The sequence below is a fragment of the Prunus avium genome, chromosome 6 (genome assembly GCF_965620075.1).
Source record: "Prunus avium chromosome 6, drPruAviu1.hap1.1, whole genome shotgun sequence".
Lineage (NCBI taxonomy): Eukaryota > Viridiplantae > Streptophyta > Magnoliopsida > Rosales > Rosaceae > Prunus > Prunus avium.
The window spans coordinates 25,780,436-25,799,833 of NC_142289.1; the positions used below are offsets into that span (position 1 = coordinate 25,780,436).

At 36.3% G+C, this 19,398-nt stretch overlaps 1 protein-coding gene and 2 pseudogenes across 3 annotated transcripts; 2 read left to right on the forward strand and 1 right to left on the reverse strand.

Annotated features, from left to right (window-relative positions):
* Positions 1 to 1,266: 1,266 nt before the first annotated feature.
* LOC148293916 (protein FAR1-RELATED SEQUENCE 5-like) lies at positions 1,267 to 3,107 on the reverse strand (annotated as a pseudogene).
* A 3,664-nt stretch (positions 3,108 to 6,771) lies between these two features.
* Positions 6,772 to 14,661, forward strand: LOC110762041 (uncharacterized protein At2g29880-like). Of its 3 annotated transcripts, none has more exons than XM_088255754.1 (3): positions 6,772 to 7,114; positions 13,478 to 13,847; positions 13,950 to 14,661. In XM_088255754.1, the coding sequence occupies exons 2-3, from the start codon at positions 13,488 to 13,490 to the stop codon at positions 14,268 to 14,270; spliced, it is 681 nt and encodes a 226-aa protein (XP_088111880.1). In that variant the 5' UTR covers positions 6,772 to 7,114; positions 13,478 to 13,487; the 3' UTR covers positions 14,271 to 14,661. The 3 variants fall into 3 exon arrangements, 2 of the variants coding, with proteins under 2 accessions (XP_088111880.1, XP_088111881.1); XM_088255755.1 differs by having other exon boundaries at positions 13,481 to 13,847; XR_015836817.1 differs by lacking the exons at positions 13,478 to 13,847; positions 13,950 to 14,661 and adding exons at positions 7,869 to 7,932; positions 8,870 to 9,118 and having other exon boundaries at positions 6,789 to 7,114.
* Positions 14,662 to 14,949: 288 nt separating this feature from the next.
* Positions 14,950 to 16,628, forward strand: LOC110762029 (uncharacterized; annotated as a pseudogene).
* The last annotated feature ends 2,770 nt before the right edge of the window (positions 16,629 to 19,398 follow it).

The following is a 19,398-nucleotide window of genomic DNA, read 5'->3' on the forward strand; positions in this document are numbered from 1 at the left end:
TCCCACTTAACTCTACTTTAATATAGTTATTCTTACTCTAACTCTGTTATCTGTTAATAAAAATAAAATAACTAAATATCTCAAATTCTTACCAGTAAAGACGTACATCTTCTTTGACAAAAGACTGTCTTTTGTATGGGAGAAGATGCCTCAAATCCAACTTGCTATTAAATAAAAATCCATCAACAAACAATTCTGATGGAGACTGTCTTGTTGCAATAGCCGACCCAAGGATGGAATAGGAGGTTTAAGTTCACTAGATCAGCGAACAAAATAGCAGACTCGCTTGTGGCAACAGTCGACGCAAGGATGGAACCGGAGCTTTGGGTTCATCGTCCTCCATCTTTCCTTACCCATGGGCTTAACAAGGATGGACTTTCATGTCCACCACACGAGATGTAATTGTTAGTTGGTTTAGAGCTTGATGTTGGAAAGTTGGTATCGCGTCTCTAATTATGTTTGTCTCTAAACCAAATTGGGCACTCTTTTCCTATGAGTGGTTGGAGTATGACACCTTTTATTTTCCAATTGTTATCTTTCCTTTTTGCTCTAGATTTAGACTTTTCATCATATGTATCTTTACTCTTGGCTTCCTGCCTTTAATGAAATCACATATATTATCGAAACTGTATGATGGTTGAAGTGTACATAAGAAGTTCGAAAAAATGTCAAGCTAGTTTTCAATTCACAAGAAGCACTATAGTATCACAAATCTTTTTGGCTCATTTAACACCAAAATTTCAAAACTAGGGATGGCAATTTCCCCCTTGGGTAAGGGTCTTCGGGGGTATTTGAACCTAATGGATTGGGTATGAACGATAGAAAATGGGTATGGAGAATTTTTCGGGTATGGTGTTCTAGGAGGGGCAGGAATGATATATTAATCTCCAACCCAAACCTGCCTCGTTTAGAATAAATATTATATTTTATGTAAATATGTTATTAAAGTGATTATGCCAACCAAGTTTTATATTTCCTATCACACGACTTATATTAACCTCCAACCAATATGGAAACATTCTTATATTGTCTTATAAGTTATAAGTATACATTTTTATTGGTTTTTTCTTTGATAATGGTGCGTGTCAGGGAACCCGTTCTTCAACGAAGGGGGGACGGGGAATCCTCAATATGAATATTGTGGGTATGAAGTTAGGGATAGAGGAAAAATGTTTAAAACCAATCCAGTACGATATCAACCAATGCACACTCTCATGTACTTTCCAATACCATATCAACCTCACAATTTCATATGATTTTTTTATATTATGTTGCCCTTGTTGCCAGTTGAGTATGCAAGCGACATAAGTCTCTATAGCACCTTCCTACTTCTGCCTTTGGGTCATTTTCACTTGTAATATTGAAAATAATTTTTGCAATCCTAGCCTTGACATTTTTGTCCATCTATTTAGGATGTATTGAGTCTGAATCCTTTGGATATTTTGTTGCAGAGAGAACCTTTAAAGCATGAGTACACAAGATTCTTGCAAACTCAAACTTCTTACAACTATACCAAAAAAATTAAATCATCAATAGAGTTGTATGTAACTGTGTGATGGAAATGCTTCCCACAAGCCATGAGTCCGTATTCGCTCACTATTCCAATCTCACCAAAGAAGTTCGAGGCACAATCATAAGCTTTACATAATTCATTTTGAACCAGAGTGAACCCTTTCGGGGTGTAAACACTTGATGCATGCTTCAAGATTTCCAGGGGAAATGACAATGCATGAGAACTTTGACTTACTTTAAAGTCAACCTTTAGCTCTTCATAACGACGATCCTCAACCAATCTTTGGAAATGTTGGAAAAAAATGCAACAAATCATGTTTTTAACTAACATACCTCTTTAGAGAACAATTTATGCTTTCGCTACGTTGTGTAGTGGTAATATATGCACACAATGTTTCTCACCCATAAACTAATGCCCATTTCTTCCTTATACAAAATAATCGACTTAATGAGTCATTTCTTTGGAGATTATATTTGTCAATCATGTTCTTCCATGCATTCAAAAAGTCCTCTTCATCCTCATAATCATAAACGCAGCTGCTAAAGTCTTTGGCAACTTCATTTCTCTTGTTCCATGCTTGGTTGCGTTTTGATAAATATGGCATATGCACATATGATGACATGATTCTGGCCGTTTTGTAGCTAATGCATTAGCCATTGCAATATCTTGGTAAGTAAGAATGGTACATAGCTTTGGCAAAAATGTCAAACAACCACGTGAAAGTGGACATTGTCTCATCATATAACAATGCAACACCAAATATAACCCTTTTCTTATGATTATTGACACCAAAAAACATAGCAAGGTCGTCCCTCTTTGTTTTTTCTATAGGCAGTATTAAAACATACCACATCACCAAAATAATCATATTCTACCATCATCCTTCCATCAGCCCAAAAAATATTAGTTATGAGATCATCTTCATCCACTTTCATAGTGTAAACAAATTGGGATCATTCCATTGAATTTTTTGTAAATACTCTAACACTCCACTACTATAACCCAACTTCATTTCTCTTGTTCACTTGGAACACAAATAATTTTTATAATCATGAGGAATAAACCCAAGATTTTGACGACCACCAAAGTGTTTACTAAAAAAATTCAACAGTTGCTTTTAGAGCAATTCCCAAACTATTAGCCATATTAGCTTCAGCTATTTGGGCAAGACTCATCTTTTTGTGGGATCTGTACAAGTGTGCCTTACGAGGAGTTGAAGTCTCATGTGTATGTTCAAGAAAAAATTCAATCACACGATACTTACCAAATAAACAACAATTAACCTTCATCCTTGCTTGACAACCAAATCTTGTCTCGTCATGATGACATTTCACATTAACATAACGTTTGTCATTCTCACGCTTGCCTTTAGATGAGCAAAAAAAAGCCTCTCTCTCACAGTGCCATCTTTGACTGTACGTGATTTACCTTTTCTAACTCTAAAACCAACATGATATGCATAATTTTTATAAAACTTATATGCTTCATCTTCATATTCGAACTCCATGCCAATAGTTTGAATTAATTCTTTTCAAATTCTAGAATGCTCCGAAAATACTTGTTCATTATCTTTTGTATCTTCAAGCTTCTTCATTACAATCCTCTTTCAGTTTCGAAATCTAGCATTTGACATTAGGGGCGGGCCTACATGGAGTGCAGGATGGGTTGTTGCCTAGCCCAAAGTTTTCCATAAATAAATAAATAAATTTTCCTGGCAACCTATATTATCCGCCCAACCCAAAAAGAGAAAAAGAAAACCCTTCCAGCCAGCCATGATGCGTCGCTTCAGATCTCCTTGTCCTTGCAATTTTGTCTTCTTCTTCTTTGTGTGCTCAACAATCATTGGTGAAGAGGAAAGTGGAAGCTGACTGGTGGGGAGCAACAAAGGTCAACTTTATCGCCATCTCCTATGTAATTTTTGTCTCCATCTTTGATTCAATGTTGTTTAGAATTTTGCTGTTGTTAATAACAAAAATTTTTAGGCTTAATTACACCAATGCCCCATGAAACTTTCCAAACTCAAAATGACAAACTTTCATTCCTTGATTAAGGTTTGATGACTCACTTTGCCCCTACCGTCAACTCCATCCAAAAGTCTATTAACTTTGATGATGTGACAAGGTTGTTTTTGTAATTTCATACGCATGGGTCATTATTCATCAATCTTGGTGATGTGGCAAGGTGGAACCCATCTCCACATAAATAAAAATATAATTAAATATTCTAAGATTAAGCCTTTTTTTATTACAAATATTTTTTTAATATTTTAATACAAATTTTGAAAAAACCCATGCAACCATCCCTCCCCTCCGTCTCCCCTACCACCCAGCTCCACCCCGACGTTCCCACCTCATATCCCTGACGCAGAGACATTGAAATAAACCCAGAAAAAGAAACCTGATACTTTGTCCAACATTCCCACCTCCTATGCCTTCACAATGTCATCATTACAGCCACTGTAGGCAAAGACAATTTGTAGACGCTTCGTGTCAACCAATCAATAATCAATCTTTAAAAAATCAAGAATTTAGGCTTCATGCAAGCAAACGACCTTCACCACCCACCACTCCCAGATCTCCCTATAGAACTAAAGATACAATCTTGAAATAGTAGATGAAAAATAACCAAAAAAATTGCTTGGTTAGATTATAAATGGAATTGGAAGAAGCAAGCAAATGACTAATGAAGAAGAAGACGAAGAAGAGTGTTTTTTTTTAAGACTTTGAGAGTTTGTTTATGTTGAATTCAATTGCTGCATTTTCACAAACAACACCAAGGCAACAACCAATAATCAACCCTACCCACAACAATGGATCCTTACTTCGAACAAAGACTCAGAGATGAAGTCATCTACCTCCACTCTTTCTCACACCAGACCGCACCCCCTTACCCCCCCCCCCCCCCCCCCCCCCAACCAACATCATCTAACTCTAACCCTAACCCTACAATCAACAACCAACAACCCCAACCCCAATTCATATCCCAATCCCAATTCTAGGCCCACCAAAGCCTCAAGTATGAAGAGAAACAAAAAGACAAGAAATGAAATAGAAAGGCCCAACAAGAAGAAGCCCTCGCAACTTGACTGGTGAGGCCGAGGAGGGCCAATGAGATCTGGCTGGGAGAATTGGGGCTACTAGGGGAGTGGTTGGGGGCTAGGTAGGGTTTTTTTTATTTTCAATTTATTTTACTTTATTTATTATGTCATATAATTGATATTTCAAATGCTTTAAATTATTTAAAGGCAGATATTTTTTTATTATTTTTTTGTCCATGCTAGAGGTGGGTTTCACCTTGCCACATCATCAAGATTGTTGGGTAATGGCTCATGTGTACGAAATTACAAAAACACCCATGCCACGTCATCAAAGTTAACGGACTTTTGAATGAAATTAACAGTAGGGGCAAAGTGGGTCACCAAACCTCAATCAAGGGATGAAAATGGGCCATTTTGAGTTTGGGGGGTTGGGAGTGGGATTTGACCAAAGTTTCAGGTGCCATTTGTGTAATTAAGCCAATTTTTTATTTGTTTAAACTTTGAAGTTCTCACACTCAAGATTGCTACATACAAGAGAAAACCAGAGGGAGCATTTACACAAGTCAGAACTTTTTCTTTGTCTCTTATTTTTTTTATACTTCAGTTTTCACATATTTGCTATATGAGATGTTTGATTTTTTTGTTAGTATGTTTAACTAAAGGTCCTTCTATATATTGTTTATAGATTATCTTTTATTATTTTGGATCACAATCGGAACCTTAAGAGACCAAAGAATTTGTTGTCTTTTCTTTTAAGAAAAAGAATGATGGGTCATCATCTAGTTCAATGCCTTTTAGTGCTTTTTTATCTACTCCAATTTGTGATGAGCAAAATCTTCTTGAGTCTCCCATTGTCAAGCCTCCCATTGTTGAGCCTCAAGTTGAAATAGTTAATTATCAAAGAGTCTATGATGATCACGATTTTAATATCAATTATCTTGAGCGTGATCCAAGATTAAGCCGTCTATTATGCAAGTATCCAGTGAATGAACAAGATAATGTGCGAAGAGCCTATCCATTTAGGACCATGTCAACTAGAGTTAGAAGATTATCCAAGCCATTTAGAAGGGCGTGCCTTACATTTATTTAATAAAAAGTGGTTTGGCCAATTCACTTGGCTTGAGTATTCAGTTGCTAAGATTATGGTGGCATTTTGTTTTCCTTGCTTCCTTTTTTATATGAATTAGTCACATCCAATATTTATTGTTCACGGTTTTCAAAGTTGGAAGAGAATTGGCGGGAATAAAAGTTCATTTCAACATCATGTCAGCAAGCTAAATTCACCACATCATCTTGCTATGCAAAAGTGGAGTACTTTGAAAAACCCATCTCTTCATATTGGAATAGTGGTAGACAAGCAATCAAAGCAACAAGTGATGGGCAATCGATTGCGACTTACAACCATAATAGAGGGCATTTGGATCTAGCAAATCAAGCGTTGGCTTTTCGAGGCCACGATGAATCAGTTGACTCATCTAACCCGCACAATGTCATTGAAAGCATAAAATCTTTTACAAGAATGAATATAGAAGTTGAGAAAGTTATCCTAAGTAAAGCTCCTCAAAATGCTCAGTATTGCCCATGACATACAAAAACAAATCTTGCATATTTTTGCTATCAAAGTGAGGAAGACAATTTGTAGGGAACTTGAGAAGAGGAAATTTTGTATTATTGTTGATGAATCACTTGATTAATCCAGTAAGGAACAAATGGCTATTATTCTAATATTTGTTGATTGTGATGGATTTATTCGTGAGCGCTTTTTCAATATTGTAAGTGTTGTAGACACTAATGCCTTGACTCTTAAAAAAGAGATATGCAAAGTGCTTGATAATAATGATATTCTAGTGGAAAACATGCATGGTCAAGGGTATGATGGTGCGAGCAATATGCGTGGTTCATGGAATGGATTACAAACATTGTTTCTTCAAGATTGTCCATATGCATATTATGTGCATTACTTTGCTCATCGCTTGCAATTAGCATTAAATGGTACAGCTTGTAACATCCCGACCCAAAATATTATTACGATTGGTTTTAATTTAATTAAAATTTGGAATTTCCAATTTTGCCCTTGAAGTGGGGGCAAAAAGGGTCATTTTTATCCGGAGAGAGTTTGGAGCATTGGGTGGTGTTTTTAGAAAGGTTGTACTGAGCCGAGTCCGTAGACACGCGGTAGGCTCGATTCGGACTTGAAACGAAGAAGTTACGATCGAAAAATCATTGAGGATTTAATTGATAATTTTCAGAAATTAATTTGGAATAAAAATCAGTTTTCCAGAATTAATCTCTCATTTCTCTCTCTCTCTCCTCGCGACAGACTCCCCCTCCCCTTCGTTTTTCTTCAGCCGCATCTCTCTCACTCTTCGAATCTCCGGCCACCGGCCACGGCAGCGCACGAGACCGGACTCGATCGAACCGCCACCTCCTCCTCTCTCTTCCCCGGCCAGCACCGCACCTGGAGTCGTCGACAGCCGCCGGAAATCGCAGAAAACAGGCCGGAAAATCGTGGAACTTCAACACCTTCGTTCTCCTTCGTTTCTCAACCAAATTGGACGAGTGAGGTATGAAAATTCATCTATTTTTCGTGCTCTAGCTGCCTGTTGGTTAGGTTTCCAGAAATTTTGAGAGTTTATAACTCAAATTTCGAATTGAAGAAAACTGGCAGTTTCGGCAACCATTTTGGGCCACTTCCGGCCATTTTCTGGCCTTCACCTAAGAAGAAAAGTGGTTTCAAATTAGGTGTATTACCTAGGTTAGGAGTTTAGAGCCAAAATACTAAGTTTTTCCGGTCACCGGAATTGTGATCAAGCCACCCACGCGCGGCAGCGCGTGGGGCGGCGCGTGGGCAGTCCGGCAGAGGTCATACTTCATCCTAGAATGATCCTTGTGTTGTCACGAGCGCGTAGGAGTTTACGGATCTCAATTTGGATATCGTTTGGGCCTCGAACGAATTTTACCTAATCTGTGATTTTTGGGTTCGATGTGTTTGGCCCGTTGGATCAAACCCAATTTAACGTATGTTGTTCCAGGTATTCCTAGGATCGCATAGGAATTCACGGATTGTGAATCGGAGCCCCGGATATTCCGGTTCAATAATTTAAAGTTTATGATTTACGATAACCGTTCGATCGTGAGTTTTGACCGTCCGGTTGACCGAGTGTCTTCCGAGACTTTTTCAGCGTTTGAAACTCTTAGGTGGACCCTAGGAGTGTCTCGTTCCTCGTGCGTACTAGAAACCCGGGAAAATTAGGATTTTATTTTAAAGTCTTATTTTGAAGAGTTGGATTTTTATATCGTGTTCCTATTCTGAAATAGGTAATCCGACTCCGCCATCACAGCAGGCAGGACCCTCTCAGGGTCACGCAGCGTGGGACTACTTGTGAGTGGACTTTGTTTTCAAATAAATAGTATGGATTTATCTTGGAAATTGCATGTATAAGAATTTAAGGATTTACTGACAGTTAATTTGTGCTTTAAAGTGAAACTAATATGTTCGTAAGTATTTGGTATATTTTCTGGGTTTTGATATTCTAAGTATCTTGAGTATATATAAATTGATATATGTGATTTGTTATCTATCTTTGAGGGCTATGTGTGGGAAGTACGGGGTTGTTTTATGAGTTGTGGAAAGATGTGGTATAGATTGTCAGTTTGAAGTGCTATAAGCACTACCCCGTGTACCTCCCCCTTGGATTTGTGAATGGATTATGGAAATGTGATACTTGGAAATATCGGAACCCGGGGCATACCTTAACGGGGTGTCGCTGTAGACCCTTAATTGGGTAGTCTGCGCGCGTAGGACTGTTTACAGGCGTACGGGTCTTGATTCTTCGTCCGTACGTGCTGGCTGAGAGTTAGTCCCCCAGTTGGACGGCTTGTCCTTAGCCACATAGTCCGTTTGAGGGCTGATAATTGTGAGCTAGTCAACAATCCCCTGCTGGATTGTTTCCCCGGTACAATTAGGTGTGTCTTATATATATATATATATATATATATAGTGTATCTCTCATATTCTAGTATTATGCAATTGTTCTTATTTTTGAGCGAGGATACTTCCCCGCTCGTCGTGCCGGTGGGCACGGGTTTCGAGAGTTTGATTTGAGTTTTGTAAGGAAAGGTTTGGGTGGGTTGATTTGCAAGTTTCACTGAATTTCGGATTTAGCTCGGGTTGAGCAAACTATATATGTATGAATATGATGGTTTTTAATGTATTGATTTCATGCATGGTTTTCTAACAGTGGGGTTATACTACTTTGGTTTAAATTGAACTAAACGTTGTTTTGTCCACTCACAATTTTCTGTTTTGCGCCCCACAGCCAGTAGTTGACTGGAACGAGCCGCAGTGCCGTGTCTTGTGCTCCTGTTTTCACGAGCTTCAGCACTTGAGCCTTCTCAGGGCCTCTGTGCTATGTAAAATCGTTAAACTTCCTTCCCACTTTTATTTTCTTTGAATTCTGTTAGATGCTCTGTTATTGCCCAGTTAGAATTTTGGTATTTTGAGGCCGGAGGCCACAGTTTGTAAACGCTATGTATTGTGTAATGCATGCTGGCTGTTGGGTTATAAATATCTGTGTTTTTGACAGGTTGAAATTTTTGGGTTATGTCCTGTTTACAGGGGAGACTCTGCCAAAATTTTGGTAGAAAGTCTCGGGTTTTAGTACATGGGCCCGGCATCTGCGGAATGCCGGATATTTAGGCGGGATCCGACCCGGGTTCCGAGGAAACCCGGGGCGGGTCCTGTCACAGCTAAAGAGTGAAAGTTGTATGGAATTGTTTTTTTTTATTGTTGAATAACATTGTGAATTTTGTTAATGCTTCTGTTAAGCGTCGTAACGAGTTAAACTTAATTTGAAAAGCTGAACTCAAAAAGTTGTTGGATTCTAGGGACCTTGAGACAGGTAGAGAACTTAATCAAGCTTATACTTTGAAACGAGCTGGAGCCACTATTACAAGTTTGATGAGTTTATTTAAAGAGACTAAAGTACTTCTTCAGGAAATAAGTGATCATAGGCCTAACCAACAATTTCGTGGTGATGTAGAAAGTAACTATATTGCTATGATATCTTTTGAGTTTGTGTTTTCATTGGTTTTGATGGATAAGATTACGGGATTGACCAATTTTCTTTGTCAAGCATTTTAGACTAAAACTCATGACATTGTAAGTGCTTTAAATTTGGTTGTAAACATAAAAACGCAACTTCAAGATATGAGGGTACATGGCTGGGATTATTTATTGAGGAGTGTGGTATCATTTTGTGAACTATATGGTGTTGATATTCCTGATATGGGTGCTCGTTATATGATGGGTTCACGTAGTTCTTGTCAACAAAAAGATTTTATTACAGTTGAGCATTACTATTGCACTTATGTATTTAATGATGTTATAGATTGCATGTTGAGTGAGTTAAATTACAGATTTCCAAAGCAAACAATTGAACTTCATATTCTTAGCTCAACATTGGATCCTCTTAGAGCATGTCCTACCCAAAGGGCTAAGGCAAGGGCTAAGGCAAGGCAAGGGCTGTTACTATTCACATGAATAGTGGCAGCCTTACCTTTTTTGGTTCCACCCCAAAAGGCTAGGGCAAGGGTAAATAGTATTCATTGTACTTTATTTCCCTTTTTTTTTTTTATACTTTAAACCATTAATTTTGGTTGCCACGTGTCCATCATTTTTCAGAAAAGATTTTCGGATGAGATTTTCGGTTGACACGTGTCTTATTTCAGATAAAATTTTCGGATATTTATTTTTAAAAAAATTATAATCTCAGATTTCAGATAAAATTTGCACCCTCTAAAATTGTGCCACGTGTCCCATGTCAAATAAGATTTTATTTTGTGTGTGGTGTGTTTGGAATTATGCTTTGTTTTGTGTGTTGTTTGGAATAAAATAAGGTTTATTTTTAATTAAACTTTGTTTGCATTTGCAAAAGGCTAGGGCAAGGGCAAGAAAAAAAAAAGAATATGCAACAAAATATAAACAATTTAGAAATGCATGAAATGAAATGATTATGCAAGAAAAAAATAAATATGGAAGAAAATATAAACAACTTACAAATGTAAGAAAAAAAAAATGATTGCATTTTACAAATATTGGAAGGAGAAGAGTTTGTATGAGGATTTGGTGTGGAAAGTGAATAAAATTGTTGTGTATTTATAGGGAAAATATCCATAATTTTTTAGAATTTTTTTCGATTTTTTTGAATTTTTTTTTGCTCACTGACATCAGCGCCTTCAGGCTGAAGCCCAGGCAAGATCTGCCCTTGGGCTTGCCCGGGCTGGTGGGACCCCGGGCTTGCCCGGGCTGATTTTCTTGCGCTGGAGGTCCATTTTGAGCTGGGGGGCCCTGTTGCCCTGGCAAAATGGGCTGCGGTAGACATGCTCTTAAGTCCTTCAAGTCATTCAATATTGAGCATATATGTAAACTTGTTGAGAAATTCTATCATATTGATTTCCTTCCAAATGAGTTGAAATCTTTAGAAATAGAGTTGAAGTATTTTCAAAATTTTATAGATTGTTTTCCTTACTTTAAGGAAATGACCACTCTTCCTCAGTTATGTCAAAATTGGTGGAAACAACTTTGGCAGAAAACTATTGTTTGATTAATAGGTTGATTCAGTTGGTGTTGACTCTTCATGTTTCTACAACAACAACGGAACGAGCTTTTTCATATATGAGAATTATCAAGAATCGACTTCGAAACACAATAGCTAATGAATTATTAAGAATCGACTTCAATAATGTATCGACAATTGAGGAATTTAAGATTTCTCCTCGTAGGGTAAACTTTTAGACTTAACTAGTGTAGTTTTATTTTGAGAGTAAGACTCATTATGTCTCCCCTCACTAGGTGTATCTTTTATGTTTATTAATGAAATTTACTCGTACCGTTGAGTTTTTAATGTACGTTTTGCCCGGTCGACTTTCGAATCCTAGATCCACCACTGTTTGACATGATTGTATTCCCAATTCCGCAAAAATTGAAATATGATATATCAAATTTAGTGAGTATGCAGGGATTTGATAGTGACGTATTCAAAAAGCGAAGATAGGAAAAGACTTAAAAAAGATGCAGCAAAGTTTGTTTCATTGTTCGGAGAATATCATTTCATGGAGACTCCATGTTCTTCTTTTTGGTCAAAGACGCAGTATGTTTTCGGAAATATGAAAAGACTCTGCACTTATAAGAATTTGACATATTTTATTATTTTATTTTTATTAAGAGATAATAGAGTTAGAGTAGGAATAACTCTGTTAAAGTATAGTTAAGTGGGATGCTAGGTATCAAAAAATAATAATAAAGTAATATATTTATATTATAATGAAAAAAAAAACAGGAAACAACTCTTCTCTCTCGCGCTTCCCGACCCACCCCAACCATCATCAGCTCATTGTCTCCAACCCACCTACCCCCCACCACCGTAACTCTCTCTCCTTCAGAACAAGAATGTATTGATTTATGGGTCGCTACTTTTTGTTTTTAGTTTAGCAATCTTTAACCTATCAACAAGTCAAATTCGAGCCATTAATATTAATTCAACCCATCAATATTCAAGACCCAAATGCAATTGCAACAACCTAAGCTTCAAGACCCAAATATGATATGAACCCCATTAATGTAAAAATGGAATTCAACCATAACTTCCGTATTCCATACCTCCAGACCAAGTGAATAGAAATCTTGTAAAATCAAAATGTCACAAAATCCTTTGAGTTTTGTAAGTATGCACTCAACTCAGATCTGGGTATTAGAAGTCCACAGGGAGAGCGGAAGAGCAATAAGTAATCCAGAGTGGCCTATGAAAGAGGAGCAGAGGAGGTTATCGTCAAGGGTGAATTTGACACCAAAGATGGTGCGGATGGTTTCACAGAGAGAGAGAGAGAGAGAGAGAGAGATGGAGGGGGCAAGGTCAAAAGTTGTTTGACCAAAAAAATGTTGGTTTTGCAAAGCATTGCAAACATGATTGAATTGAAATTAGTTCCACATTAAAAAACTAGAGTTCCTTGGAGGTCTTTATAAGACTTAGGAGAGTGTATTCAATTAGGATTTTAAAAGACTATTTTGGGATAAATAAGTCTTGTGGTATTCAATTAAGACTTTTAAATAATCTAAACAAGTCTTGTGGTATTCAATCAAGACTATTAGGATTTTTTAAAGAGGGAGTCCAAATCTAGTGGTATTCAATCAAGACTTTAAACAAGTAACAAAAAGTCTTTTGGTATTCAAAAACTTGCTAATTTCGAAGGATTTTTTTTAAATAGGGAATTGGTGTGACTTTTTAGTGGGAGGTATAAATACCAAACCCTATAAATAGGGAATTGGTGTGACTTTTCACGTGAGATTTTTATTTTTTTTTTGTCTGCTAGAGAAGACAAACAGCTCTTCGTGAACAAGGTATTGCTTCCTTCTCGTGCTATGTCTTCTTGCGTTTATTGTCTGTATATTTGTTAATGCCATGTTTGTATATGATCAGTGGCCCTTCGTGGGTTTGTTGCTACCTTTTCCATGCTTCGTGGGTCTGTGTCTTCACAACAATTGCTACTACCTATTGCATGAACAAAACAGGCCTGGTCCAACTAATATATATAGTAGTTTGTATTTCTTCAATGACTTCAATAATAAAATAGACTCAAGAATGACCAGACCAACATATGCTTATTATTGTAGTAGCTAGTTGAAATCCATATGCTTATTGTTGTTGTAGTTAAGCTTCTGCTCGTACTGTCTGTACAGGCCCCTGTTTCCCATAGAAAAAAATTGAAAACAACAGTTTTCGTTTAGGAATATAACACCCGACATACACATGGACAATTAGAAAGAAAATAGAAAATAAACATGAGTAAAATTCTTTTCTTTTCTTTTCTTGTTTGGTATGATATGTATTCTTGTGAAATAACTAATAAATTTCTTACATATGTTGTAGTAGTAATTTAATGGGGGATTCACAACAAGGAAATAACAAAGGAAAGGGCAAAGAGAAAGAGAACTATGAATCTTGGACCATAGAGGATACCAATGAGTTGTTGCACCTCTTGGTGGATGCTATCAATAGTGGATTGCGTGATGCTAATGGGTCACTTAGCAAGCAAAATGTAGAAAGAGTGATACTTCCTCGTCTTAATGCGAAAATTAGGTTCCCAAAAACTTATAATAATTACTTGAGCCGAATGAAGTGGTTTAAGAAGCAATATAACAAGATGTCTATGCTTATGCGTAACAACTCTGCCTTTGGGTGGGACCCAATTGCAAAGACGTTCACTGCTAGTGATGAAGTATGGAAAGATTACTTGAAGGTGAGCTTAGTTCATAATCTTTTAAATATATTAATAGCTTACTAGTTTAGTACAATATATTATTTGCAATATATTAGTAATGAATAATTTGTTCTTTGCTAGTCCCACCCAAGTCACAGTAAACTTCGAGAAAAGAGTGTTGTTGATTATGAGGATTTGAAGATTGTCGTTGGGGGTGGAACTGCTACTGGGAATGGCTCCATTGCATTGGGCGCTGATGATACCGATGCAACAACTTATGGGGAAGAAAATAGAGATTTCGGGATGGAAGACTTTTCATATGATCCTAACAATGATGCGTTCATAGCACCAAATCACTATGAACCATCATACCAGCCTCCATCACCCCACCAATGTAGTCCACCATCTCATTCCCCTTTAGGTTCAAAGGTTCCCACCGAAAAACCACGCTGCAATAAGTGAAGTAGATCTGAGTATGAAGGGAGTTCTAGCTTAGTTGGGACCAACAATCAAGCCAAAGTTCTAGAAAATCTTTCTATTGGCATTGAGACTATTTCTGCCAATTTTGAAAAAATATATAACCTAATGGAGAAAAGAGAAAGATAAAGAGACAGAGAGAGGGATATTTGGGATGCTATAAAAGAGATACCAAATTTGGATGACGATACTCATTACATGGCGGGTGAAATGCTTAGTAATAAAGCAAAGAAGGACTTGTTCTTGAAGATGTCATTGGAAGAGCGCTCATCTTGGATAAAATTCAAGTTAGGATGATTTTAGTATTTTGATCATCTTGGGTTTTGTTGAACTATATTTTTGTTTGTGCTATTTTGCTTCAACTTTGGTTGAACTATTTTGGTACTTTGATTGAACTATTTGGGTTATAATTTGGTTGAACTATTGTTATTGTAATTTGGTTAAACTATTTTGACAGCTTTTACTTTTTTATTTGGTTAAACTATTTTGACAGCAGCTTCACATACATATTATATTGATGGTAATTTTTTTTATTTGGTTAAACTATTTTGACAGCAGGCTCATTGTACTAAACATTGATAGCTTTTACTTTTTTATGCAATTATTATACTGTAATGTTCATATCCACGGTACTATTTTCTGAAGCCATAGAGGAACCGAACATTTTTTTTATATACTCTTTTTACTGTTTTTTAGTCTCGTATATTTTTTTATATACGTATAATGTCACAAACGAACATGTATGAAGGTAATGACATAGAGGAAGAAGAAATTGATGACAAAGATAAGGATGATGAAGAAATAAATGAAGAATTTTATGAAGCCATTTACAGTTCAGTGATGGCAATTTATGCGGTAATGCATGTGCTAAATCAGTTTCTGAATATGATGCGTGGTGAATATATTGAACGTCCATTAACTCGATGGCGAATTACTAGCATTGGATATGACTATATACATCAAGCATTAAACGATGATCCTGCAATCTTCCGACAAGTATATAAAATGTATCCAGATGTATTCCGGAAGTTATGCACAATTCTTAGAGAAAAAACACTTTTGGAGGAGACAAGATTTATTTGTGTCGAAGAAATGCTTGCAGCGTTCCTACAAATAGTTGGCCAAAATACTCGATATTGTGTAATTCGTAATACATTTGGCCGATCACAATTCGCTGCTAGTGAAAATTTTCAAAAGATTTTGAAGGTCTTGAATTCAATAACATCTGATTTGATGGCTAAACCAAGATCGGCTGTGCTCTCTAAAATAAGGGAAAGCACAAGGTTTTACCCTTATTTCAAGGTATGTGATAATTATCTAATTATAATAATATTGTTATTATAATATGTATTTTTCATAATATCGTTATGAGTAATGCTATTTAGACACACAACATTGACCACCTTAGCTGACCACCTTATGTGGCAACTGATGTGTCATGCCATGTCAATTAATGAATGTTGCCATGAGTCCACTTATTAGGAACGCTAAGGTTTTTTAATTTATTTTTTAATTGACATGGCTACATTCATTAATTGAGTTGGCATGACACATCAATTGCCACATAAGGTGGTCAGCTAAAGTGGTTAATGGTGTGTGTCTAAATAGCAGCACTCTATGGTTATTGTGATATATGAATAATTTTAGGATTGCATCAGAGCTATTGATAGTACACATATTCCGGCAATGGTGGGAGGGTTCAGCTCATGATTCAAAGCTACTAAATGATACTTTATCAAGGAGGAATGGACTTAAAGTGGCCCAAGGTAAGTACTTATTTTTTAAATGATAAATATGTTTTTTTTATTTTAACTTTTCATACTAATTTTATATGTATTGTATATATAATTAGGTAAATATTTTCTAGTGGATTGTGGATTTCCTAATCGGCGCCAATTTTTAGCTCCATTTCGAGGTGTGCGATATCATCTCCAAGATTTTGTAGGTCATGGTAATGACTCTCAAAGTGAAAATGAATTGTTCAATCTTCGCCATGCGTCATTGAGGAATGTGATCGAGAGGATATTTGACATTTTAAAATCGCGATTCACAATTTTGAAGTCAGGGCCTCCATTTCCATTTAAGACACAAGCAGAGCTCGTGTTAGCATGTGTAGCACTACATAACTTTCTTCGCAAAGAGTGTCGTTTTGATGAATTTCCAATTGAACCAATAGACGAATCTTCATCTTCAGTATTACCAGTTAATGAAGAAGATAATTTGGAACCTATTGTTCAAACCCAAGAGCAGCAACGAGAAAATGCTAATGCATGGAGGGCTACCATAGCTTTAGATATGTGGAGAAATGCTACTTAGGAGGACATGAAGCTACATCAAATTGGATATTAAAAGATTGGGAAAATTTTATTGGCTTTTACTTTAACTTGTTAAAATTGTCTTTCTTTGTTATCTTTTTCATTGACTCTTGTAACTTTGAATGTTTGCTTTTATTTATTGTTCCATTCCATTTGATCCCGTTTCTATTATCGCTGATGCAAGTGCCCACAACTTTAAGCAATTGACTTTCATTGGCTTTTTAATTATGGCTACATTCCATTGTTTGAACCAAGTGTCCGCAGCCTAGTAACCTTGCTCATCATCCGACTGTGTCAGGACTCACCAGTTTGATAAAGATGTCATTGTTTTCCTTCTTGTTTGAAAGCTGCTGCATGGACTTCAATGCAAGCAGAGCCTTCCTCTTCCCTTCAAGCACCTTCTCATACTCTTCTAAAGTCATCTCCTATAATAAAGTGAAACAATGACATCGTTTTATGTAAGGATGAGCAGAAAATCCAATCTCATTAGTTAGCATCATACAAATAAAAAATCCTTGTGGTACTTCCAAAACTTATAAATTCTTATGATAAATCTTTAAAATCCAAACATAAAAAATCCTGAATATAAAAACCTTTTAAAAAAATCTTATAAGTCATTATATTCCTAAATAGTCTTTTAAAATCCACTAAACTTATTTATCCATAAATAGTCTTTTAAAATCTCAATTGAATACACCCCCTTACTCTTGGAAATAGAATAGTTTGGATTGGGCTATGCAAGTGGCCCAATTGAGTGGCTTGTGGATTTGGCCTTTGGATCAATGCCTAATTAGTTGGGTCAATGGTTAATTAATATATTTAAATAATCAAAAGATGGGCCTTGGGGCTCTTGGGTTCTGTGATTTAAATTAAACCCGATTAGTTAATTAATGTCGAGTTAATTAAGTAATTATTTGAATTATTTTTAAAATTCTAATATCAAATATGTTGTAAAGAATGTGGTGGAGCCCACATAAAGAAATGAAGAAAAGAATGAAAGAATTTGTCTGCCATATTCCCTTGCAGCCAACCGCACATCATAGGTGCTTCAGCCTACTTAAAGGCTTTATCTCTCCATTGCTATGCAGAGAGAAAAAACAAGAAGTGATAAAACACTCAATTGAGAGAAGAAAAGAAAGTGAGGAATCTGAGAGTTAGAGAGTTCTATTTGAGAGAAAATTTTATCAGTGTAAAACCATAAGAGCAAATTCAATTCCACTCCCAATATTTAGTGGTACTTTCATACTCTCACTATTTTTATAACACGTTATCAGCATGATAGTCTCTCTTCTTTACCTCTAAATTTTCCCAGCTAAACGCTATGTGGTTATTTCTTTGTCTCCTCTCTGTCATATGTCTACTCTCACTTTACTACTACGACGACATGCAAACTTTCTTTTTTGTATTCTCACAATTTTTATGTTGTTTAATTCATGCTTGTTTAATTTTTTTTTCGTACTGTAATTTGGATTGGTGTGGTTTTATCCCTCATTCTATTATTTTATGGTGGCGTAATTTCATTGCTCATCACATTGTAACACACATTATCGTAATAAATATGGTGGTGTGATTTTAAAGCCTATCTTATTATATCTTGAATAATGGCACAGTTATATTGCCCACAATATATAATATGTAATATACTTCATATATATTAGGTGGTGGTTTTATCCCCACATTTACTTTATTGAAAGCATGGAGTAGAATTAGTACCCATACCAGCACATTTACTTTATTATTTAAAGTATGGTGCGGAATAAACGTCCATACAGCAAGCAATTTACTTTATAAATTTATTTTACTGCAAATTTACTTTTATTTAAGGTATGGTGCGAGTTTATCGTCCATACTAGATATTTATTTACAAACAATTTATAGCACTTTATTTTTATGAAAGAACTCATCAGTTAATATACATGAACAATGGGGGCCTGAAGTTCCTCAAACAATTTAAGACCTGAAGTTCCTGTTAACAAATGGCTTAATTTCTCAGATCCCGAACATGAAGTTTCGGGTAAATATGCAAGATATTTTTGGCCTAAAGTTCAAAAATAAAATATTATTGAGAACCTGAAGTTCAAACAAAGTGCAAACAGATTATTGCAAATTCTTATACATTTCATTTTCTTTTGAAGATGGCAAACTTAGCAAAGCTGAAATCTGCTGCCTTGGACATATCTGGGAACAACTATCTATCATGGGTCCTAGATGCCAAGATCAATCTGCGTGCCAATAGCCTTGGAAAAACCATTGTGGATGGAAGTGATGCATTCCCAGAAGAAAATGCAAAGGCCATGATTTTTATTTGCTGTCACATCCATGAAGCGCTGAAAAGTGAATACGTGGCGGTTGATGACCCACTTGTTTTGTGGAAAGCTTTATGCAATAGGTATAATCACCAAAAGACGATGATCCACCCGAGAGCCAGATATGAGTGGACACACTTGAGATTCCAAAATTTCAAGTCAGTGTCTAAGTACAACTCTGCGATGCACAGAATCACCTTCCTGATGAAGTTATGTGGTAAAAATATCTCTGAGGAGGATATGCTTGGAAAAACTCTCAGTACCTTTCATGCATCAAATGTGCTCTTGCAGCAGCAATATAGGCATATTGGTTTTACGAAGTACTCAGAGCTGATATCCTGCCTTTTATTGGCCGAGCATAATAATGAGCTTTTATTGAAAAATCACCAATCTCGCCCAACGGGCTCAGCACCATTCCCTGAAGTGAATGTTGCATCTCAGGAAGTGAATGTCACCTTCTCTCGTGGCAGTACCCACAGACATGGGTGAGAA

What these genes read in the sequence shown, in the direction of transcription:
- LOC110762041 (XM_088255754.1), top strand. Translation starts at nt 13,488, where the DNA reads ATGGGGGATTCACAACAAGGAAATAACAAAGGAAAGGGCAAAGAGAAA. An exon ending in TATGGAAAGATTACTTGAAG is followed by an intron (nt 13,848 to 13,949) that starts GTGAGCTTAGTT and finishes GTTCTTTGCTAG; the next exon opens with TCCCACCCAAGTCACAGTAA.